Here is a 26050-nt window from a genome sequence, read left to right as displayed (position 1 = left end):
GAGGAGAGAATATTGCAGCTTTTTCCTCCATACCAAATATAGCTCAGTCAACAAAAATAAAAAAGCTTAAAAACAGGGGCAGAATAATGTGCACAACAAAAATGCTTAAAAGCAAAGACAGAATAATGTGTACTCATATCTGTCGTCTCTCTTGCGTCACCTGATTTGTCAAGTGAATTTGATATTCATGGAATCAGTAACGTATCTAGCAAGTCTGATCAAATAATATTGTCTACTAGGCCATATATATCCAATCAATATTCTTGAAATAAGAGAGGAAGATAAAAACTAACAGAGTAAGATAAGCTTTCAGCCAGTGGCCAAGTGCACTGTCCCATTCCCATTGTGGGGTATTTGATAAAGCAGTTTCATTACCAAAAAAAAAAACAAAAAAGATAAAGCAGCTTTGTATAAAATCTCATTTCCCAAGCCAGACCGTTCAAAAGAGAGCTCATCCACGTGGTGAGCTTTGATGCCACGCCACAAGATGTCCGGGGCACCATTGAGCCCACCATTGAGCCGTAGAGGAGCCCAATCCGTGGCTCTGCCAAGTTCCCCAAAACTGAACTGATGGACTGTGGTAGCCCCTTAATGACCGAAGGATGTGGGGGCAAATAAAGCCACGGAATCACAGATATATTTTCCCATTCAAAGACTTGGTGACTGTCACACAGTTTTGATTTCTGAATAAGGTTGTTTGAGTTCAAGCAGACATGAGAGATAGGGGCAATGGAACTGCCAATTGCCAGACAATGCTGATAAAAACATATTGATTTCCTTGGAAGGCATAAAGTAAATGAAATTCCACAAAACATGGGAGATGGGCTAATTAAATAGTTCACAAGTGGGAACATTCCATGATTCCATCTATATTAGTATATTTGCTTCATACTAATCTATCTTTGGCATTTGATAAATAATAAAATAGTAGATACCCATAATGGTTCTTAGATAAAATACATCATAAATCTATGAACGGGAGTATAAGTTGGAGCTTATTGGAAGGATTATGATGGATTGGGAATTTAAAATGATTTGGCAAGATTTCTTCGGAAATTTCATCACTTGGCACAAAAATTGTAGAAAACAAGACTTATTATGGGTCCTCATGTGATACTAGATCTGATCAACGTAGAGGGAATGGATTAGCAGTAAATGTTGCTTGTCATTGCTGCTACATGGAGATGACAGATAATTTGGTCTTAAACCATTTGAATGGAGATAGTTTGTACATTACTTGATAAAGATGGGTTCCCCAACCTGAGCTGAAGATGATTTATATACACCCAAGCTAACACTCAAATCTGAATTCCAAAGCTTTGATTCTTTGGAGATAGATTTCTTATGGCATCTCATAGTGTAGAATGAAGGGAAGGAAATGAACAATCATATATTTGGAGATAAAGCTAGAAGCTGGTCCAAAATGATAGCTTTATCTATAATTTCAAGGGGTTTTCTAAATATTAAAACATAATAATAATAATAATAATGATATCCACCAAGGAATTTTAGCATCTAGAGACATTTTTGAAAGGAAGCTAGTGGTGCGAACTAGTAGTAGAGACATTTTTGAGCAACAAATTCATTGTAATCCGGCTGTGGAGTTTTCATTACCTTATCTTCTCTATATATTTACAATCCTTTTTTTGATCTTTCCTGTCTTATGATCTACATGGCCCTGTTTGTTTAGAGGGGAAGGTGGGCTGGGATTGTTGGGAAGATGGGACCCACATGTTAATGGGATTTTGTTGGGCTAGAAATGTTGAAGTAAAGTTACATTTCCAATGAACAGTAACCAAATGGGTCGGATTTTGAAATGTCACATCAACATGCAAAACAATTAATGATGTCCTCCAAGCTTGTGTAAGTTTACCACTCAAATGAACCAAACAAGGTTGGGGTGGGATTTTGAAGTGCCAAATCAACATTTTCTCACCCCACCCACCTAAGTCCCCACTAAACAAACAAGGCCCAAATGAAAACGGTATAAGAATTATCACCTGGACAACAATCCTTCTGATTCATCTCATCCCATATCATAATTCTTCATGTATAAGTATGGAATGTTGGTTGGAAGCCACTATGGATCATCTAGTTTTAATAAGGGATTGTAGGTACTTATACACCTAAATGTGACCAGTCAACGGTGGCATGACATGTGGCACTTACCATGAACGGTCCGGTGTATGCCCATCGGGTCAAGAGACTCAAGCCCACATAATATATCGTCCAACCCGGAACAAGAGATTCAGTTATAAAAGGATATTCTCCACCACGTGGGAGATGGCCTATCCCAATCTTGATATATCACAGTCAATTAGCATTGCAGTCCTATAAGGAAAGCATGCCCCCCCCCCCCCACGCAGGGCGAGGATATGGAGACTCACAACTCCTACTAACTAGGGAAACACTTTCCCAAAGGAATTCTGTCATAGAATCTCCTACCATGAATAGAAGACAACGACCATCTTGAATTCTGATATTTTATTTTTTGCTGAAGAGACTTGACTTAGACATTGGAGAGTCCCCTGCTGGAGAAGATTGGCTCTCCCTTGCTTATTTTGTTTCTTTGTGCAGGCTACTCCACTGGATGATCCCCTTGATGGTTTCTTCATGCAACAAGTACCACCATTAGCGTGGCGGCCCTTCTCTTTCATCTGCTCCTTCAGCAAACAATACACTTTATTTTGGTTTCCAAAACCCATAATCAAACATGTGTAAAGCATAGGGCTTGGTTGGGAAACAAAGAATCCCATCTGAGTACTCAACAGCTTCTTGCATCAATTCCTTTTTATGTAGCTTCAGACATTCAGACAGGGTCTTTGGCTCTAAATGTCTCAAACAGCTTGATGACTTAAGAAATCAGAATTTTTTTTCTACTCCTTAATAACCTTCTGACGTAATGGGTAGCAGTGTCAGGTTTCAAACCTTAATCAATCATCTCATCCTAAACCTTCCCTGCCTCTACCAACCTCTTCGCCTAGCTCACTAACCGGTTTTCCCTGGTTCAAGCCAACGCGGAGTTGGGGTTGGTTCAACTTGTTCGGTCGGTGGTCCAATTGCCCACCCGACCCACCAAAGGCCCAAGAGAGAGGGAGACAGAGAACCCAAAAATAGAATAGAATAAACGAGCGCCTCTGTAAGCACGAAAGGAAGGGTGCGCAGTACGCGCCCAAGTTCCCGCCAAACCTCCGCAACTGAAACCGTTCCACTTCCTGGTATTTCCTTCTCAATTTCCCGCCACCCGTCAAATCTTATATCCTCATTTCACTTGCCACAACTAGCAAGGTTCCTGCTTCGATCTTCTGAAGATTTTCCCATCTTTGCTTTGGTTAAGACCCCCCCCCCCCCCCCAAGAAAAAGCTCCTCTCCTCTGCTGCTCACAGTCATCTGAATGGCGCCATCACGTCGCCTCAGCAATGGCCGATCCCCGCTGGTCAACCAACAACGCCAAATCACGACATTCTTTTCCCCCAGCAAGACCTCAACTTCTCCTTCTTCGGCTTCTCCGGCTGCTTCAAAGCAAAACCCTAAGGCTGACCCAGCTAACCCTAACCCTAGCCCTACTCCTACTCCTACCACTACTCCGCAGACGAAACAAAAGAAACCCCTGTTAGTCATTGGTCCTTCTACTAATCTGTCCCCTCCTACATCTCCTCCAGACGTGATGACGACCCCTGATTCTGGGAAGAAATTGTATGGAGAAGAGGTTGTCGGGAAGAAACTAAAGGTTTATTGGCCATTGGACAAGTGCTGGTACGAAGGTTGTGTTAAGTCATTCGATAAGCTTTCTTGTAAACATTTGGTTCAGTATGATGATGCTGAGGAGGAGGCTTTGGATCTTCAGAGAGAGAAAATTGAGTGGGTGGAAGAGTTGCCAAGAAGCTTTCGTCGGTTACGCCGAAATTCAGCTCTGGAGAATGTAGTCTTGGATTTGGAGGAGAATACAGAAGAGGGAAGCATAGGAGATGATTCTACTGATGAAGATTGGGGGAAGAACGTGGGGAAGGAGATGGTTGAAGACGATTCAGAGGAGATGGATTTTGCTGAAGATGAAGAAGAGGAAGTAAAGAGCACGAGAGTATCACACAGCAAGAATTTGGGGTCAAGAAAGAGAAAAATGATTGAACCGGAAAAGCTGGGTTCTTATAAGAAGATTAAGGGTGGTGGAAATGTACAGAAGAGTGTTTCAAAAGGTTCTCTGGATGACAATGGAAACAAATTAGTGGGGCCTGCGAATAAAGCTGAAAGTAAGTGCGTTTGATTTGGCCTTGGATTATAGAGAATAAATTAGACCATCTTGGTGTTGATGAACTGAAAATAAGGGTTTGCTTTAGGTATATTCAAAGCAATATTGTCCTAAGTTGTTCTTATAAGAATAATACTAGCTGAACTGTATACCCCTAAGTTTGGTTATGCATAGTAGAGGCTGTTTCTCTTAAGCATGTTGATTTATTGCCTACGGTCTGTAATGCCCATTTAGTGGGCTTTTTGCATATGTCATCTTTCTTCAGGTTCAGAGTTTTAATCCTATTGTGTTTCTATGACTTGTGCTATATAATGAAAACCACAATTAAGACCAGCTGTTTTCCACTGGTTGTATGTGTTAACTCTTCGATTATCTTATGCACCACCTCCTTTACTTCTAGGGTGGGGAAAAATCTCTTATGGAAAATCCAGAACAGTTCATTCCATTTCCTGACTATATTTTGTTGAAGATAATTTAGAGATATGCTTGTATGCATATCAGAATGGATCAATGGAGTAGTAGATTTGGTATTCCAGCTAGCTGGGACAACCCTGCTCCTGTCTACTGAGAAAAATAAAAATAAAAGACAACTGGAAATCGAATGAAGATACATCAGGTAGTCGCAGTCTACTGAGTTTATGAGTATTACAAATTCTACCTTAGAAAATGAGTGCATATTCTTTATAGTGTGAACTGAGAAATCAATGAATTCCTTGTCAGAGATCTCTTGTACTAAAATTAATGTGTTCAGTTAATTTAGTCATCCTAAGAACAGATATTTTTCTCTATGCTGTTGCTCTGTGTACTTGCCATCCTAAAAAGGAAAATTTCCAAAAATGTGTGGTGGTAAGTATCATAAATTGTGCTTCTCTTTTGTTTGGGATGCACAGAGTTTTGCACTTCGGACTATGCAAATATATGTACCTCCATGTTTTGTTGGAGGCCTTTTGGTATTCATGGGATGAATGCGCTGGGTCTTCATTTTTAGTCCACGTAATATGTAAATGGAAAAATGTCTCCTTCTTCCCTGTGACTGATTTTGGAAACGTTTCACTGCAGGAGAACATCCGCCTCATATTTTTGACAACAAATTAGCAGATGATGTTGCAGATCGATTTGGTGCACGGGAAGCAGAAAAATTTCGCTTCCTTGGGGTGTAAGTTATCATATATCTTAAATATCCTCCCCCAACCCCTGAAGTGGTTGAATTGTTACCTTGCACCTCTTTCCATGTTTTAAGGCTATTAGATTCCTTGTCTTTTTCCCTTTTTAGATAATTAAGGTTAGCAGATTCTTAGTGGTCCGAGGTTTTGAGATTTAGTCAGGCGTTATTACTCATCGATCACTTTAGCCCAAGGTTGCTTTGGTGTTGCATTAGCTTGAGGGCCATCAGTATATCACTTTTGCTTCCTAACTTTTCCAAGCCCATTAAGTGGATCATCATTTCCTCTATTTGTCTGCAGAGGACGCAGAGATGCTAAAAGGAGACTTCCTGGGGATGTGAATTATGATCCAAGGACTGTTTACTTGCCTCCTGATTTCTTGAAGGGTTTATCAGGTGGACAGGTAATTGATTTCCAAAGATTGTTGGTTCATTGGGGTTGTTGTTATTTCTGTTTTAATTTGCTATTTAACCTGTAGAGGCAATGGTGGGAGTTCAAGTCGAACCATATGGACAAAGTTCTTTTTTTCAAGGTATTGCTGTGGTTCATATAGTCTGAATTAAAAATGTTCTATAGTCTTACCATAAGTGTCATTAAAAGGATAATCATTTTAACTTTTCATCATTTTGGAGCAGATGGGCAAATTTTATGAACTTTTTGAAATGGATGCACATATAGGAGCAAAAGAGCTTGATTTGCAGTACATGAAGGTATGCATGAGTATGGCAACATTTCCTACTTGTTCCTGATGGTTTTCCCCAATGATGACATGATGTCTCTAGGAGATGGCTCTAGGGTCTAGTAAAAATCTTCTTGTAAATGCTTTTCTCGTTTTAAATTTATTTATTTTATTTGCTTCCAGAAGAAATAAAACTCCAATCATTTCCCCCGGGCACTTTTTGGTTGGTCCTATGCCTTGTAATTTTGTACTTCTCTTCCTCCCTTTGGCAAACGACTTCTGGTTAATGATTGGAAGAGTAAAGGGGTTTTGGAATGAGTTGTGTATAGTCTACAATCATCTGATGATCAAATAGAGTTGGCACAATTGCTGGTTTGGAAACCCCATTTGGGATTGCTATGCTGCTTAGGCGTCCAAGCACCTTAGTCGCCTTTGGCGCCTTCTTGGTGCCACCTTGCGTTTAGGCCCCCTCCAATGCCTTGGGTTGCCTAGACACCATGATAACTATGCTATGGTCCGAAGCAAAGAAATGTAGCCCAATTATTAGGAGGTAATGGCAATCTGGTATTCAACTAGGAATTTCAAGGGACCACTTGGTAGATTAGTAGAACAAAGGATGTAAGAGAGATTTTATAATTATTTAACAGGGTCAAACATGGAAGGATGATAAAACAAGGACAAAATACGATAAAAGAAGAAGGGATTGGTAACTTTGAGGGCAAAAAAAAGAAGAAAGAAGGGTTGGAAAACAACCTACGATTTGAGGTTGTCTTCAACCCCTGGGCTCCTTAACCAGCAGCAACCAGATTTAGAAAAATTGAAAGAACTCTTCTCATTTGATCATGGAACAACTTGAGATTTCAGGATTAGATAGCTGGTCCGATGTACTCTGACAGTCAAGCAAGAATCCTTCGAAACAAAGCTTTGGAAATTAACTAATTCTGAAACTAACCCAGGCGGACCAAATCCTAGGGTTTAGGTCGCCTATGGAAGGAGAACTCTTGCCCAAAATATTGAACAAAAGCAGCTTGTGAGTGTGCCGGAAGTCAAATTTGTTCAGTCCACCAGGGAAAGGGGGGGGGGGGGAGAACTCCACAGCCAACCGGCTGCCCCTGGCCATACAGGATTCAACTTAACAAATAGGCTCAATTCATTCCAATCTCCCTTTGCGTAAAAGTTGCTTACATATATAAAGGAAATAAAGTTTCCTAACCAAACTCAAAAACTGAAATACAAGTAAAATCAAGTCCTCTCTCCTAGTTGGTACTACCGTACCCAACTTCCTACCAAAATAAAACAGAATAAAAAAAATAAAAGATTACAACATCAACTCAATTTAACCCCTAAATATCCTACTAGACCCAAATCAAAAAGACCCAATTCTTGGTCTGGGCTTTGAAATGGGTTCGAGCCGATCCATGAAAGTGCTATTGCATCAAAAGTACTTTTTTTTTTGATGAACAAAAATTATAATAACCAAAAGGAGAGAGAGCCCCAAAGGGGAATTACAAACAAAGAAAGAGAGCAAAGAAAATAACAAAATTTCAACCCTTAAAAGGGCAAATTCCAGGAAGATACATTGTGCCTATTCCTACTGGAGTCCATATAGTAAAGAGGAACAGCTGATAGTTTGCTTATGATGTCAAAGGAGATGGAATCCCAAATCTGATGAAATGATCTGGGGTTGGAAGTCCATCTTCTAAGGTTGCGCTCAAGTCAAATGTGGTGGATAGTAGCAGTAAAAGCTAATTTACCTACACTATCACAAATGGAGGAGCCTCCAAAGGTCATATCAACCCAAATCCATTCTATGGAAAGGAAGGATGTGACGACGAACTGGCCAGCAACGAGCAAGGAGCCAAGACCAGATCTTTGTGGAGAAGGGGCAGCTGAAGAACAAATGGTCCACATCTTCCTGCCCATTCCAGTGAAGAATGCAGTGGGGAGAGACATGGATGTGCCTGCTAATAAGGAAAGACTGGGTGAGCAAACAACATCGAAGAGCACGCCATAGTGTGAAGCTATGCCGAGGGATGTAGTTAGGGAACCAAACTACCTTGCACCAAATGACCGCTTCATCACTTGATCCAATAAGGTTCCAAGCAGACTTCAAGCTGAAAATGCCTGAGGAAGAGGGGTTCAAAATGAATTTGTTTCCTTTGCCAAGGGGAGCTCTGTGAATACTTGGGTGAGCAGAACAAATAGGATCAAGGTAATGTAGTCCTAGGTAGGTAGGAGACCTACTAGGAGCCAGACAACAGGATCAATCGCAAAAGGGGTTGCTGGTTCGAATGGACAGCACTAGGATTTAGGTTAATTCTAGGGTTTAGGATGGGAATTTGGGAATGGGTCTTATATGGCTTTAATATGCAGGTCTAGGGGGTTATTATGGGATAAAAATAATTGGATTTGGGAAGGTTTTAAAATTCTGCAATTCTGGACAGAATTGAGTTGTAGGTTTTGGGTTTAATGGAGTGGAGGAATGGAGGGGATAGAGTGGGAGTTATGAGCTGGATTTTGGATCGAGTGTCAACAATGATGTAAGGGATGTATGCTGAAAGTTTGGTTTGAAACTGACGGACAGATTCGAAGTTATGGAGGTTTCCTAGTAGAAGTAGGAGAGGGGTAAAACTGTAATTTCAGACAATCGGCTGGCTGGATGGTGCTGAAATTTGAATCGAGTCTCTCTTAGGGTTTGAGGAAGACTCGATCAAATTTTTAGCAGGTTCTAATGGTTAGATTTGGCTGGGCAGAATTCTCACGAAAATCACCTTGTAAGTGACCTTCTAGAAGGAAGGAGAATAGTTGCAGAATTTCTTACTTGTTGCAGGTCTTCAATGGCAGCAGCTTTGAAGATGAACAATAGGGTCTCCCGATCTTCACGATGCAAGGAGTCGATTGGAGATCCACCAATCCCTTCCACCTTGAGACCCACAAGGATATACACTCACAAAGAGCAGCAACAATGGCGGCAAGCATAAAGCTAATTTTTATTAATCAAATTCGTATGTAATGTTGGCCTCTCTTACAAACTTATATAGAAGACTCAAAAATAGACTTAGACACTAAAAAGGAATGGCCTAACCCTATCTCTAACCTATTAGGTAACTTAAACTAACTAGGAAACTAGAATACTAAAGGAAATATACTCAAAACATGGCTGGACTTATAGAGTCCTAATCCAGCCCAACTTACATCACATGACCAATTAAGTTGTCACATGACCACTTAACCAAGTCACATGATCACTTAAATTGAACCAATTGGATGCAACCAATTTGAACCGGTTCAATTAAAAAACATAAAAATAAACTAAGTATTGGGCTAATCCCGTATGCAACCTATATACCCATATTTTAGGCCCATAAAAGTGGCCTATTACATTAGAAACCCATGGGATCAAAGGCCCAACATGTATGTAACCCAACCCCAGACTTATTCCCAATGAAACAAGCCCTATTTGGTGATGAATCTGCATCACAAGGTGGGGGAGGGGGAGGGGATAGGAGGAATCCAAAGAGCCTCCCGGAGGATGACAGAGACCTTAGCGTGTCTGTCAAAGCCCCACCCATGAATAGTTTTGTCTCCCACCAAATGGAGAAGGACACCAGCAGGATGCTAGGGTTTAATTAAAGCCTAGTAGAGGCACCATCATTAATCAAGGAAGTGATAGAACTGAGAGCAAGGGGCCTGAACTTCGCAATCTTTCTCCAAACCCAAGAAGCATCAGTAGGGACAGGGACAGTCCAAATAGAGTCGTTTTTTAGAAACCTAGAATAAACCTAGTCGATCCAGATACTATTCATCTTGGTGGCAATCTTCTTGATAAAGTACTAACTGCATTCATGTCCTTTATGCATCTAAGGCTCAATCCACCCTTTGCTTTGGGAAGACAAACCGAGGACCAGGAGACAGGTTGAAGAAATCTGGAAATCTCAGAACCCTTCCAAAGAAAGAACACATAATCAGTTCCAGTTTTGAGATGATATATTTAGGGTTACCAAATATGCCTGACCAATAAAGATAAGTGGACTAGAGGACTGATCTGATCAGCTCAAGGCACCCCGCATAGGAAAGGAGCTTACCCTTCCATAGTTGAAGCCTTTTGCGGCATAAGGTCAAGCATCGGGGTATATTGGTGAACGGTCAATCTAGAGGGGATCAGAGGGAGGCCCAAATACTTGACTGGAAGAGAGCCAAGAGAGAAACCTGAAATCTCCAAAAGGGTAGCTTTAAGATCCTTCGAGATAACAAGGTGACCAAGGAGCCTTGACGCTTAGGTGTTGCCTTGATTACTATGGTAGGGTTCTAGAGGCACCAAAGACGACCATTTGGGTGGTGGCATAGATGAAAGTAGAGGACCAAGAGGAGGCAATGACAGAGGCAATGTGAGATGCATTCGATTCCTTAATCCTATTCTCAATGAGGCAGCAAATGGAGGCATGGAGAGATTTGAGGAGAGAATGGACTTCTGATTGTTTTGAGGGGGAGGTAACCCTCTAGTATTACTAATAAGTCCACTATTCATCAAAAAAGGGAGGGAGAAAGGGCAGCACGCACAAGGCCAGGTCGACGGTGAGTAGTCGAAATACCACGACGATTATAGGTTTGAAGGGGGGGGGGGCTGAGGAGGTAGGGCGAGGGCTGGGAGAAATCAGAAAAATGGGCAAGGAAGACTGATTGTTGCAGGTCGGGTTAGAGTGGGTTCTGATCCACGATTGGCTTGAGAGAAGGGGTCTTGCCGGTTCAGAAGGATACTGTTATGAGATTAGAATTAGGAAAAGTTAATGCTTGGATGTTTAAGACTGACCCCAAGCTCAATATTTATAATAATCCAAAACATTACATGGATAGAATTGCCCTTACATAGAATGAATAATAAAGAGCAATAAAGAGGTAAAAAGTGGGGGTATTCTGGTGTACATAATTCAACAGATACATCTGGTTTGGCTGGTTTAAAGGGGTATGAGATGGTCTAGTGATAGGGCTGAGACGGTTTAGATGTGGGTGTATGGGATGCAGAAGTGGTTCAACTCGAGGAAGGGGGACAAGTATTGATGTGGTGGCCCCCCAATAGAAGTGGATAAAGACGTCGATAGAGGGAGAAGAGGAGGGAGAGAAGAAAGGCAAGAAAGGCGAGAAAGAAAGCTGAAAGGGGAAAGAGGCTGCAACAAATGGCGAAACGACCGACAAATGGGCGGGAGGGCAGGGGACTTCGTCTCCAGGGAGAGGCGATGCATTGATGGCGTCAGAGGGGCCAGAGCTCTTCAGGTCTGAGATGCTAGTGGATGTTTCCAGGGCAAGCTAGCGATTGTGACCGTTGGTCCCAGAGCGTACGACCAAAAGTAATATAGTCCTAGATAGCATGGTACTAAATCTCGTTTCGTTTCGGTGTTTCGGTCTGACCGAAATTTCCGAGATACCGAACTTTCGTCGAAATCTCGGTCGAAATATGGTAATTTTCTGTGGGTGTAAAATGCCAAAAATGTCCGAGATTTCCGAAATTACCGAGATTTTCGAAATTTCCGAAACGAGATGACCGAAATTTCCGAAATTTGGTCGAAATTTCCGAAATTTCCGAAATATTGCATTTTTTCATTTCGGACTTGCATTTCGTTTCGGACAGGTCGAGATACTCGAAATATTCGATATCTCGACCGAAATTTCGTGAGTTTTAGTACTATGCTAGATAGATGTTAGATCTACTAGGAGCCAGGTAAAGCAAAATCTGTTAAGCTACTGGTTTCAAATTAGGATTAGGCTTGGGTTATTGGGGTTGAATCTTATATGGTAAAGCAGGCAGGTTTAGGGGAGGCTAATAAACCAGGTTTGGAGAGATTTGGATAAGAAATAAAAAATCAGAAAATTAGGGTTTTGGGTTTTGTTTTTGGGAAAGGAGAAGGTGGTGAGTTTAGGGTTTATAATGGAGGGTTTGGCTCAAGGTTTGGATTGAGTTTCCCAAATAGGGAGAGGGAGGTTTGATCCTAATATGGACGGTTTTTGATGGTAGGTTAGGTCTGGTCAGGTTCTAGGTTATTTAGGGATTTAATGGAGATGATGGGAATATGGGGTTTTGAGGTAAGAAATGGGACAGAACCTAGGGTCGAGTGGAAGGGTTGATAAGAAGAAGTTAAGGTCCAAACATGAGGGGATTCTAATGAAGGAATGAAACTGGAAAAGAAATTTCAGGAATGATAAACACTTACTGGATTTGCAGAACAACAGCTAGAAGATGTAGAAGAGAACCTCCCGATCTAAACAGATGCAGGGAGTCGATTGGAGTTCCACCAATCCCTCACCTTGAGTTCCACAAGGCACACTCACAAGGGAGCTGGGCAGCAACAACAATGGCAGCAAGCGGAAACAGTTTTTTTAGCAAAATGAATAGTGGGGAGCCTCCCACGATTTACTTAGCTATATTAAGGCAAAAAGCCCAAACCCTAATACAAGATCCTCTAAGGACCAATAGAAATAGGCTAACTCCTAACTAATAGAACTGAATCACTTAAATTGAACCAAAGGTTGAACCTGGTTCAATGTAAATGTAAGTTTACAAAATAAAATCTGGTTCAAATTAAGTTACAAAATAAACTAAGCATAGAATAAAACTAAGGCAAACTAAGGCTCCTCAATTCAATCGGCCCTAAGCTTAGGGCTGTCTCTTCTTCTTACGGATGCTTGGACTTGCATCAAAAGGGCAAGAGGACGAGGGGTGGTCATGGCCACAGGGAGAGGAGGAGGGTAAAGAGAGAGAATGTTGGATTGAAGGCCAAAAGAGGGGTTACCCACAACATTGGGAGTAGGCGATTTGTTCAGGACATTTGCTGGAGGTTCAAGAGTAGGGGAGATGGTGGCGGTAGAGGGGGTTGAGGCGATTGTTCAAGGTGGAACGGAAGAGAGGTTAGGTAGGGTCTCAGCTGGGCATTTGTTTGTGAGGTGACCGAAGACCTTGCAAGAGTTGCATTGAGGAGGCATCTAGTCGAAATGGACCTACTGGTTGAAGGAAAATCCCTCATCATCGACGACCAAGATGGAGGTCGATAGTGGAGTATCAGCCAAAACATCTACACAGATTCGAGCATAGGTTAGCCGGTCCTGCGTTCTTGTCTTCCCGTCGGAGTAGAGAGGTTGGCCAAGTACCGATCCCACCACACTCAGTCCCTCTTTTCACCAGAAGTGCAGGGGAAGACCAATTAGGGAGACCCAGAGGGGGAGGGAGCTGAAATCCAGATGATTCAACTGGAGATACCTATTCCATTACCTAAGAAAAATCTGCTTTCTACCAACATTCCATAGGCCACCTTCGAGCACTCTACATTTGTCATCAGTGTCGAAGAAATTGAAGATGAAAAAGCCATTATCCAAGAGGTAAGATTTGAATTGACCACCAGTTTTCCATTATTTAGATAGGGAAGCTTTGACAAGTGGGAAGGGGGGGGGGGGAGGGTCTAGTACCCATGAAGTGACCAACGAGACAATTGTCCCATTTTTTTGCTTCATCAACCGATAGGTTGGCTTCATAGTGGGCCGCTTTGGAGCCACAAATAATGGTGGGTGGGACAAAATGGAGGGGGAAATCTTCATGGAGGGAAGGGGTAGAGTGATTAAAAAGGGCGGACCATGATAAGTTTCCAGAAGGGTGAGGAGAGGGGGAGGGGGAGGGGGATACCCTGGGTGGTGGCGGCGGCACCACCTCAGAGTGGTCGGACATGGGGGGAGATCTTAACAAGAGGGATTTTTATCCTCCAGTTAATGTAGTCCTATGTAGGTAGGAGACCTACTAGGAGCCAGATAACAGGATCAATAGCAAAAGGGGTTACTGGTTCGAATGGACAACACTAGGTTTTAGGTTAATTCTAGGGTTTAGGATGGAAATTTGGGAATGGGTCTTATATGGCTTTAATGTGCAGGTCTAGGAGGTCATTATGGGATAAAAATAATTGGATTTGGTTACATTTAAAATTCTGCAATTCTGGACAGAATTGAGTTGCAGGTTTTGGGTTTAATGGAGTGGAGGAATGGAGGGGATAGAGTGGGAGTTATGAGCTGGATTTTGAATCGAGTGTGGGGAGAGGTGTGGGGGTTATAGACTAGAAGTTTGGTTTGGAATTGATGGACAGATCTGAAATTATGAAGGATTCCTAGTTAAGGTAGGAGTTGCAAGTTTAATGGAAATTAGTGTTTGATGGATGGAGGGGTGTGTGGATTAGGTTAGAGGATGAAGAGGGGAAGGATATATGTAGGAAACTAAGATTACTTACTGGTTTGATCTCCTTCAGAGGCAACAGCAGCAGCTTGAAGAAGCTCGATTGAAGAAGAAGAAGAACCTCCCGGTACTGGACAGACGCAAGGAGTCGCAGGAGTCCACCCACCCTATCCACCTTGAGATCCACAAGGATATACACTCACAAAGAGCAGCAGCAATGGCAACAAGCATAAAGCTAATTTTTATTAATCAAATTCGTATGTAATGCTGGCCTCCCTTACAAACTTATATAGAAGACTCAAAAATAGACTTAGACACTAAAAAGGAATGGCCTAACCCTACCCCTAACCTATTAGATAACTTAAATTGACTAGGAAACTAGAATACTAAAGGAAATATACTCAAAACATGGCTGGACTTATAGAGTCCTAATCCAGCTCAAATTACATCACATGACCATTTAACCAAGTCACATGATCACTTAAATTGAACCAATTGGATGCAACCAATTTAAACCGGTTCAATTAAAAAAACATAAAAATAAACTAAGTATTGGGCTAATCCCATATGCAACCTATGTACCCCTAGTTTAGGCTCATTAAAGTGGCCTAATACATAGAAAACCCTTGAGAACAAAGGCCCAACATGTATATAACCCAACCTTAGGCCTATTTCTAAAGAAATAAGCCAATTTCTATGATGAACCTGCATCACCAATAGAGATGTTAATCCTTGTACTCTTGCTAGAATCAAAAGTACTTTAATTTAGCTACAATTTGTGCTTTCTATAATTTGTGTTTTCCCTCCTTTCACATGTTTGTATTCCTGCTACTTCTTGATTATCTTTGGGCTTATGTTTCCAGGGAGAGCAACCTCATTGTGGATTTCCGGAAAAAAACTTCGCAATGAATGTGGAGAAATTGGCTAGAAAGGTTGCTGTGAAAAGCTTTTAAATCTTTGTGTTTTATTCTATTCTTTTTCCTGTGTACACATTCTTGTTTAGAATTCTCCTTGAGATCTAGCATTCCTTTTCTATTTGATGGGCCAACTTTGTGGACTACATTATACTTCTGGAGGAGCTCTTTTACTTAAGCTGTTTTGACAAAGCAGGGTTACCGAGTTCTTGTTATAGAGCAAACAGAAACGCCTGAACAGCTGGAGCTCCGTCGTAAAGAAAAGGGTTCTAAAGATAAGGTCAGTTTGTTTATTTTTCATTTTATTCCGAGGAATTGATAGATGCTTCCAAGCATTGAGTTTTCACCGGAACATATCTGGTACATGCTGGTGGGTCTAGGGCATCCAATTATTGTACTTAACCTAGAAGGTCTTCTAGCCCCAAACCTCACCATATCAGACGATCTAAATCATCTGAAGTTCACCTTTAGTCATGATGTAAAGAATGTTTACTTTTAATCTGGATCATGTTTTGGTTGTACGTGCCTCGGCGCAATGGTAAGGTTGGTCCATCGCGACCTAGTGGTTGCAGGTTCAAGTCAGGAAACAGCCTCTCTGCAAAGCGGGGGTAAGGCTGCATACATTATGACCCTCCCCAGATCCCGCAGTGGCGATAGCCTCATGCACTGGGTATGCCTTTTTTTATGTTTTGGTTGTGCTAAAGTGTTATTAATTGGAGAATTAGGATAACCCGCATAGTGCCACTGCCCCTTACTAGTAGATTCAATGGTGTGTGCATGCCCAAAGCACCTCAAGTAGCTTTTTCTCAACTTATCACCTATTGGAGTCATTCCTAAATTACCTAAAGTTTGTTCCTTTCTTATGTAATCTTTCTGTTTTGCTACTCATTCATCTCAATATCCTTGTCTGATACACTTACTTTATTTTTATGTGTTTTCTTTGTGTGAAATATGACCTTAAAGAAAGTTGAATGTCAAAACAATTTAGCCCAACCCATTTAGTTGGGCTTGGTTGAGTTGAGTTGTTTCTTTGTGTGTGCATTTTCTCAACTGTAATTGTAAAGGTCTTATTTTATGTTGATGGTTGATACATGACCTGATGTTGAATTTATCATGTTTGAAGAAAATCAATTGCTGAAATGCTCTCTTGTCTTCAAAGGTTGTGAAGCGTGAAATTTGTGCTGTGGTTACTAAAGGAACACTGACTGAAGGAGAGATGCTGTCAAACACCCCTGATGCTTCTTACCTGATGGCAGTGACTGAAAGCCAGACTTTGGGGAACCAAGAAGAGGGCATAGTTGTTGGTGTCTGTTTGGTTGATGTTTCAACAAGCAGGTTTATGCTTGGACAGGTAGGCACTCTTCAGTTTATCCATATACTTCCTTTTGCTAATCCACTGCTATGACATATGGCATTCTTATCATGGAACCGAAATATATTACATGGTTTTGGAAACAAGAATTGCAGTGATGAGGTATGCTAGGCTGAAATAACAAACACCTAGAAAACCCAGGAAAACCAGAATTGCAGTGAACCAGAAAACTGAGAAATAGGGGCTGAAAATAAATAGAGTTAGAACTGACAAACCCTATATCTGATGGAGATGAAACTAATATAGAATGGATGGCCTAATGGGGTGACAGGTTAAATATCAAAGCAAGATGATGGTCAGATTGAGAGAAACAAGCAAGGACAGAAAATAGAAACTGAAATCCAGAATTGGAAGCTCAAAGAAAAACAGCTAGAGCTCACAAGTGGCTAGTCGAATGAACACCAAACTTGGATCGAATGTAGAGGGAGGAACGAGAACAACATACTATAAATCATGGAAAGAGAACTCGGTTGAAACCAACCGAAATCACCGAGATATCTCGGTTTCACAAGAAATTGAGATGAGATGTGGGTGGAGTTTAAAAAGTCACTAGTTTCGACCTGTTTCGACCAAAACAACCCATATTTCACAAGTTTCAACACTCATGGCCATCGAAACTCAAGGAAACCTGGCTTGAAACCAGGACAAACAGTTATTAATGTCAGAAACCAGGCCAGAAACTAGGACGGAATACTTATTTATGCGTAATATCATTTAAGTAAATGTTCATTTACTTAAGATATTATTCATAAATAAGCAAATACCCCCTATTTGAATCTAATAAAAATAGTTAAAGAATCAAATTCCAAAAGGATAAAAAGTCAACCCCCCAATTCAAGAACAAAAATTGGATTTTCGGCGGTAGGTGCAATTTTCAACTTTTAAATCCTAGTGTTTTTCTCAAATCTAAAAATTTCATAAATCATAATATGGTAAAACATTGCTAAAAACCAAAAGTACAGTAAAATATTCATTTGTTTAGATGTCTAAAAAAATATTTTCATTCAGAGTGATTTTAAACAGCATTCACACACACCAAATAAGGTTTGACCGAAACATAACTACTTCAATATAAATCAGATTTAAGCAAATTTGGATTTGTTGGATTTGTTGGATTTGATAGGTATTATAAGGAGAGGAAGGATTAACATAGCCTGTATTCAAGAGACTAGATGGAAGGGTAAAAAAAGATAAGGAGTTGGATGACTTTAAACTGTACGGGGGTTAAAGTATTAATGATGTGGTGGATGTTAAAAGATCTATAGATAGGATTATATCCATCAAGCTCGTGTTGGGGAAAGAGGTTGTCAATATAATTAGCGCTTACGCACCCCAAGTAGGACTGGATGATAGTAGTAAGTTACAATTTGGGGAACACATGGATGGATTAGTGCAAGGTTTTAGTCAAGGAGAAAAGATTATTATAGGAGTGATATGAATGGACATGTTGGGAGAGATCGTAGAGGCTATGAAGGTGTACATGGAGGATATGGTTTTGGAGAGAGAAATGAGGAGGGGATCTCAGTTTTAGATTTTGTTGTGGTTTATAATTTATCCATTGTAGACACTTACTTTGAAAAGAGAGGAACATTTAGTTACCTTCAAAAGTGGACATCATAGTAACCAAATAGATTTCTTCTTAACTAGAAGGTCTGATAGATTGTTATGTAAGGATTGTAAGGTTATACCAGGGGAGAGCTTAATCACACAACATAGATTAGTTGTCATGGATATGTGCCTCATTACTCAAAATTGTAAAAAAGGTGAACTTATTTTCCCTAGGATAAGGTGGTGGAGCTTAAAAGGAGATACCTTGAAATCGTTTACTGATAAGTGGTCAAACAAGGAAAGTGGGACTTTGAGAGAGACACTAATACGATGTGGAACGAGATGGCTACTTGTATTAAGAAGGTAGCTAAAGATGTCCTAGGCGAATTGAAATGAAAACATCATTCCTCTAGGGAGGCTTGGTGGTGGGATGATGAGATCCAAGCAGCCATTAAGATTAAGAAAGCTAGTTTTAAGACATGACAAAAGATGAAGGATGTTGAGGATCTAAAAAGGTATAAGTTTGCCAGAAATGAAGCTAAGATGATTATGGAAAAAAGGGCGAATAAATATGAAGATCTTTATAACAATCTGAGCGTAAAAGGAAAAAAGCTATTTATAATTGGGTCAAGGTAGATTCCCAATTACAATTGGGTTACATCAAGGATCAGTCTTGAGCCCTTATTTGTTTGCACTTATCATAGATGATTTAACTAGAGACATTCAAGATGAGGTTGCTTGGTGTATGCTTTTTGCTGATGAAATTGTTTTGGTGGATGAGACAAAGGCAGGGATTAACACCAAGTTAGAGTTTTGGAGATCAACCTTGGAATCAAAAGGTTTTAAGATAAGTAGAATGAAGGAACATATGGTGTGTATCTTTAGTTACACTAGGATGGATAATGAGGTGGTGAATATTGATGAGACGAAGATTCCACAAAGTGATTAATTTATGTATCTGTGCTCAATCATAAATAAAGAAGGTGATATAGAGGATGATGTTTCACAAAGAATTGAAATAGGATGGATGAAATGGAGAGGTGTGTCCGGAATATTTTGTGATTGGTGTATTCCTTTAAAACTTAAACGAAAATTTTATAGGACAGTCATACGACCGGCTATGATGTATGGTGCAGAATGTTGGGCAGTTACAAAGTATCGTGTAGAATTGTAGATAAACTCAGTGTAGCGGAGATGAGGATGTTGAGATGGATGTGTGGCAAAATTAGGAAGAGCAAAGTAAGGAATGATCATATTAGAGCTGATTTGGGAGTAGCTCTTTTATATGATAAGCTACGAGAAAGTCTTTGAGGTGGCATGGCCATGTTCTACGGAGGCCTTTGGATTCTCCAATACGGTGGAGTGATTTGATTCAGATTGAAGGAACTAAAAGAACCAGGGGCAGACCTAAAATGACCCTAGGAGAAGTGGTGAGAAAAGACATCCATAACTTAGGCTTTGTATCAAGTATGACCTCGGATAGAGCTGATTGGAGGGCAAGGATCCATGTAGCCGACCCCATTTTGTTGGGATAAGTCTGAGTTGTTGTTGCTGTAATAAATGTCAACTGTTGGCAATAAAAAGTACACATAAGATATAGATTTTGGTCAAAACTATGCATGTCTGACTGTTCGGTCAATTCTGATTTTCAAAACTATGCATTGTCATGTAATCTCTTGATGCTCTACAAAGATGTGATAATCAATCAACTGATCCTTAACCATTTTATTTGTGGAGTAGTCTATTCTTGTTGTCTTCTGCATGCTTTCTGGTCATCAACTTCAATAAATTTATTCATTCATCATCTGGTTGGATTAACCTTGGAATTGCTCCTACTTGGATGGATTTAAGCTGCTGCATGTGCATGACTTATCTTTTGTTCTTCATAACTGTAGTTGATTTATCTGCTTCACCTTTTTTCACCTTTTGACATATTGCTCCATATTACAGAAATTTTGATTTTAAGGAGGTCTTCATTTACCTATGTAAACTATTGATTGTTTAATTGAATATTGTTTCTTTGTATATATGTATTAATTTAATCTCATCACTATTGTATATATGTGTGGTGTGGATGCTTCTGTTTGTAATTTTGCATGAAGAAATGTATGCATGTCTCTATGTGGACATGATGCGCTTTGACTAATTATCCTTTCTTGACCAGTTTGGAGATGATTCCGAGCGCAGTTCCTTATGTTGCCTACTGTCTGAGCTAAGGCCTGTTGAAATTATAAAGCCTGCTAATTTTCTTAGCCCTGAGACCGAGACAATATTAATGAGACATACGAGGAGTCCTCTAGTCAACAATTTGGTGCCAGTCCTGGAATTCTGGGACAATGAGAAAACTATTGTAGAAGTCAGAAATATTTACAAGCAACTTAAGGATCAAACAACATTGGGATCTGGTTCTGATGTTGCAGAGGTTTCAGAGTGTCTACCAGATGTCTTGGCTGAGTTAGTGAGTGCAGGCAAGAATGGCAGCTGTGCAATTTCTGCATTTGGAGGCTGTGTTTTCTATCTTAGACAGGCTTTTCTGGACGAGTCATTGCTTAGATTTGCGAAGTTTGAACTACTTCCATGCTCAGGTTTTTATGATATTTCTCAAAAACCATATATGGTACTTGATGCAACTGCCCTTGAGAACCTTGAGATGTTTGAAAACAACCGAAATGGAGGTTCCTCAGGGTAACTTTTCCATTCTTTTGAATAATATTTCCCTCTCTCCCTCCTGTATGACCTTCTAAGTTGGTTTTAATTGTCTATGTAGGACACTTTATGCACAACTTAACCACTGTGTTACTGCATTTGGAAAACGGTTGCTTAAAAATTGGCTTGCAAGACCACTGTATCATGCAGGGTCAATCAGGGAACGCCAGGATGCCATAGCAGGTCTGAAGGTGAGTGACATATAATGTGGTTTTCTTTCAACTATCATCAAGCTTCCTAATGAATGAGGTATGTGTAGCAAATGCATATATATAATTCAAACTTCAAAGCCCTAAATTTCTCATTGACTTCTTCCATCAGACATCCACTAATGTAGTTCTGGATAGGGTAAAGCCCTACTAGAAGCCAATTAAACCAGGACCAATAACAAGGAACTAAGGGGCTGTTGGTTCTGCAGTTTCAGTAGGACAGAATTTCAGTTTTAGGTCAAATCTAGGGGTTAGGTTAGGATAATGGAAGGGGGGCTTAGGGGGTATGGCTAGGCAGGTTTATAGGACTCTAATAATGTAGGTATTATAGAGTTTTAAGTGTTTTGAAAATTCTGTAATACTAGGCAGTAAGTCAAGATCGACTATGGGATTTGGAAAAATTAATGAAGGATGAGGGGATTAGGGTTTTGATGGACAAATATGGGCAGCAGCTTGGGTCGAGTGTAGGGGGTGTTAAGGAGAGGCTGTGGTTTGAATTTGAAGTAATTCTAATGGTTAAATATGGCTGGGCAGCAAGATCTAGGGTTTAATGGAGTTAGGGTTTATGGGATTCAAACCACAACTAAAGGGGATCGATTGGGGGAAAGGATTAGAGGGTTAGAAGAAGAAATTGGGTGTCAAACTTATTGGAGATTCCACTGGTAGCAGCTTGAACAGATGTGAAGGATAGAACCACCTTCGAATTGAAGAAGATCCTCCCAGTCGTCACGGCGTAAGGAGTCAACTAGATTCCATCAGTCCCTTTCCACCTTGATAGAACCACAAGGATGCACACTCACAAGGAGCAACATTCAACAGAGCAGGGCAACAACAATGGCAGCAAACAGCAAACAAAAGCTTTTCATTAATCAAATTCGTATTCAAGGCTTTGCCCCCTTACAACCTTATATAAAAGACTCAAAAATAGACTTCTACTCTAAAAAGGAAAGGCCTAACCCAATCCTTAACCTATTAGGTAACTTAAACTGACTAGGAAACTGAAATACTAAAGGAAATAGACTCAAAACATGGCTGGACTTATAGAGTCCTAATCCAGCCCAACTTACATCACATGACTACTTAACTAAGTCACATGATCACTTAAATTGAACCAATTGGATGCAACCAATTTGAACCGGTTCAATTAAGAACATAAAAATAAATGAAGTATTGGGCTAATCCCGTATGCAACCTATATACCCCTAGTTTAGGCTCATTAAAGTGGCCTATTACATAGAAAACCCTTGGGATCAAAGGCCCAACATATATATATCCCCAACCCTAGACTTATTCCTAATAAAAGAAGCCCAGTTTGGGGATAATTCTGCATCATCCACGATATCAAACTGATGAGCTTGAGCATAGCTATGGTTTCCTTGAACAAAATTTATAGCAACATATGTTGATTATCATGTTGGAAATGCTATTATTACTTTTTCTTATTACTATGTTAGGCTCCCATTTTCTTCTGTAGAGAGCATTGTTGCTAGTCTGTTGGTCTGCACAGTTTGTCTAATCACTCTTCCGTGTATTTTAGAGTATTTATCCAGATTCTGTCCTGCTTTGTATGAATAAGATACGATAATTTGTTTGATATCTCCTTGATATATCTAAAATTCTCATGCTTCATAGAATGACTTTTAGCTACTTGTGAAACTTATGGCCTTCTGGTATTTGTAATGAGAGTTTGGGTTAGTAGGACATTTCCATGATTTTCCCTGTAAACAAGTGATTTTTAACCCTAAGGATGACTCCAAATGCCTCTTGGAAATTTTAAGTTGCACTTTTGATTTGTGCTTATTTTGTATCTCAGTTTGTATTGATGGGGTTATTATTTACACAGACTGCAATGTTGGTTAAATTGTCTGCTAGCTTCAATTGCCTATTCAGGTTTCCATCTTGTTCAATGTATGTTAGGTTATTGGATGTTAGCTTTTTTCTACAGCTTTAAGGCTTAACATAATTGTGCTAATGAGTTATGCTAAACTGTGCAGGGAGTTAATCTGCCGTCTATGCTTGAATTTCGTAAAGACCTGTCTAAACTTCCAGACATGGAAAGGTTACTAACACGCCTCTTTGCTAGCAGGTAAATGGAACAGAAATGATTTAAGACCGGCACACAATTGAGTGGTGCAGTTAGCCAGTTACTGTAGATGGAAGGAATTGGTGGAGGCAAAAGCAGTTTAATCTTAAAATGGAACTGCAACTGTTTTAAATTATTGTTTCTTTGGCCCAAATGAACTAAGTGGATTGTATAACTGCAACTGCACTGGACACCAAATCACAGTTGTAGCACATAAAAGATCACAGTTGAATCCATTCTTGGTTCAGCCTAAACAGCAGTAATATTTTTATGCAGGATACTAATTGATGATGCCATTTTCTGATATATTTTTTTCGTTGGGACCATAATTTGGATTCAATGCAGTGAAGCTAATGGAAGGAATGCCAATAAAGTAATTCTTTATGAAGATGCAGCAAAGAAACAACTTCAAGAGTTCCTTGCAACTCTTCGTGGTTGTGAAGTGATGATACAAGCATGCTCTTCTCTTAATGTTGTATTGGAAAATGTTGAGTCTAGCCTACTCCATCATTTATTAACACCTGGTATAGACATTTCTGTAATCTGTATTTCTGATATTACTTTGATTGTATCTTATGTTATTTGTCAACAAATGGCAGGTAAAGGTCTTCCTGACATCTATTCAGTTCTAAAGCATTTCAAGGATGCTTTTGATTGGCCAGAAGCGGATTGTTCTGGACGCATTATACCTCATGAAGCAGTTGATATGGAATATGATTCTGCTTGCAAACAAATTAAGGAGATTGAATCTAGTTTGGTAAAACACTTGAAAGAACAACGAAAAGTACTTGGGGATGGTTCAGTAAGTGCTGCCTGAGAAAAATGCATGATCTTGCTTTTTTAATACAGGGGGTATAATATGGCGTCAGTGATAACTAACTTTTGGTTCTTGTTATAGATTGATTATGTTACTGTTGGAAAAGAGTTATATCTTCTAGAAGTACCTGAGAGCTTGCGAGGAAATGTCCCTCGGGATTATGAGTTACGGTCATCCAAAAAGGTAAAAGTGAATGAGGTGTAGATATGCCTCCTGCTTACTGAAAGACCTTTTTTTTATACTTGTATTTTGTAGAATGAATTGGTACACTTCTCTTGCTCTATATCTCCTTAGGTTAGAGCTTGAAAATGTCCACCTGAAGTTGGAATTCGGAACTGTAATTACAGCAATTTTCATTCTTTGAAATTAGTTGGGATGCATTATCTTGGCTTTTGCCTCTGAATGTACTCAAATGCCTGGTTTTATGTTATTTATGGTGTGTATTAAATGGGATCTCACTGAAGATCTTGGGTGAGATATACCATGTGCACAAAGCATGTTGGTTATCTGTCCCCTACTCTCGATAGCTCCACATTTGTATGGGAAATGACTCTAAATGCACAGGTTTTTTGGCATGGGTGAGCTTTCACCTGTAATGAGCTTCAATATCTGATGAATTTTTTTAATGTCCAAAATCAACCAAAAACCGATGTAGGACAAACTGGAAACTGTGTGGCAGAAAACGGAGGTTTCCTTATATTGGATTGTCATGTGCAAATGGTTGGAACCAACTTTAAATTATCTCTTCATTTTGAAATGTTAGAGATGTTTGCATTCCTCTGATAATTGATACATTTATTGGGATTCTGCTTGTGTGGCTTGTATATTCTGTCATTCATTTTAATTCTGTTAGTTCTCACGAATAAATTATTAGAAATTTGGAATTTAATTTTTGGCCCAGGTAAGTTTCAAGGTGCACATGCTATGGTAAGAGGGGAATTATAGTTAATCAATGAAATTAAGGTTTCTTTGGTATTTTAGGTTTCTTAATATGCAGTTCGGAACCTATATCACATGGACAGCTAATTTATCAAAATTTTTTTGTTGGACACCCATATCCATGCTAAACATTGACAGAGACACTTCTGTTTTCTATATAACCCTCTATAATTTTCACTAAGGGTGACATGTCAGACACCTGATATCCATACTGGATTGCCTTATCAGTGTCCTTGCCCGTAGTTTAGAACTATTGGATAGGTTTTGTAGAGGGTTACTTGGTAGTGGCCAAGATGATTTGGAGATTGGTTGCGTTTAAAGCTTTGGGAGGGAAAGAGTTAAGGACCTTGCTTCTTATTAGTTGTCAAGCTGGTCATTTTGGTTGTTGGAGATTTGGATTAAATGTTTAAATTAGATATGTCATACTTTTAGTTCAAGAGGGCGGGCCTTAGTGCAACGGTAAAGGTTGCTTCATTGTGACCAAGTGGTCACGGGTTTGAGTCTGAAAACAGCCTCTTTGTGAAAACAGGGGCAAGGCTGCGTACATTATGACCCTCCCCAGACCCTGCAGTGGCGGGAGCCTTGTGCATTGGGTATGCCCTTTTTTATACTTTTAGTTCAACTGTTAAATTAAATGATATTTATTCTAGCAATAGTTGTATGATTCTTTGTAAAACTGTTACGTATCTTGAAGCTGTGAATCGAGACTTGTAAGTCTCGTTATTAGCGCTGGCTTGCGCTAGCACTAATATTGAGATAGGTGAGGGGTAGTTTAGTCATTTAATTTTTGTTTCTTATTTCTTTATTTCCAGTTATGTCCTTGGTGCTCTTTAGTTTTTATATATCGAATTGAATGGGAGTTTCAACACTAAGTTGAAACCCCCAGAGGTTACACAAAAGACTCGGTTCTCTCTGTTCTCTTTCTTCTCTTCTTCTATTATTTACAGAAGCCATTACACTATCTTTGAAACTTTCATATTATAAACAATGCTTGGCTACTTTCATATTTAAAATTTTCTTGTTTATATCAAGAGATATAAGCTTCCTATGGGAAAAAAAGAAAAGGTGACTTGTAGCTGCATTGTTGTTTCACATGATATTAGTCTGTTAAGGTGTACTCAATTATGTTATTTGCTTGGATAATGTTATATGGAAGTACTGAAAT

At 39.8% G+C, this 26050-nt stretch overlaps 1 protein-coding gene across 1 annotated transcript in view; it reads left to right on the top strand.

The window, feature by feature from the left end:
• The first annotated feature begins 3358 nt into the window (after window positions 1–3358).
• Window positions 3359–26050, top strand: part of LOC122668108 (DNA mismatch repair protein MSH6) — a 34461-nt gene continuing 11769 nt past the window's right edge. Inside the window, exons 1-14 of the mRNA XM_043864678.1 lie at window positions 3359–4250; window positions 5309–5405; window positions 5713–5815; window positions 5891–5944; window positions 6048–6122; window positions 15161–15229; window positions 15408–15491; window positions 16371–16562; window positions 20296–20816; window positions 20899–21028; window positions 23041–23132; window positions 23475–23653; window positions 23729–23931; window positions 24028–24129. Of these exons, the coding sequence (XP_043720613.1) occupies window positions 3395–4250; window positions 5309–5405; window positions 5713–5815; window positions 5891–5944; window positions 6048–6122; window positions 15161–15229; window positions 15408–15491; window positions 16371–16562; window positions 20296–20816; window positions 20899–21028; window positions 23041–23132; window positions 23475–23653; window positions 23729–23931; window positions 24028–24129 (2757 nt within the window). The 5' untranslated portion in view covers window positions 3359–3394. The remainder of the gene's footprint in view (window positions 4251–5308; window positions 5406–5712; window positions 5816–5890; window positions 5945–6047; window positions 6123–15160; window positions 15230–15407; window positions 15492–16370; window positions 16563–20295; window positions 20817–20898; window positions 21029–23040; window positions 23133–23474; window positions 23654–23728; window positions 23932–24027; window positions 24130–26050) is intronic.

This window comes from Telopea speciosissima, chromosome 7, assembly GCF_018873765.1.
Source record: "Telopea speciosissima isolate NSW1024214 ecotype Mountain lineage chromosome 7, Tspe_v1, whole genome shotgun sequence".
In the NCBI taxonomy this organism is placed as follows: Eukaryota; Viridiplantae; Streptophyta; class Magnoliopsida; order Proteales; family Proteaceae; genus Telopea; species Telopea speciosissima.
Note: the sequence above shows the minus strand (reverse complement) of the source record. Positions and strands in the feature narration are given on the sequence as shown.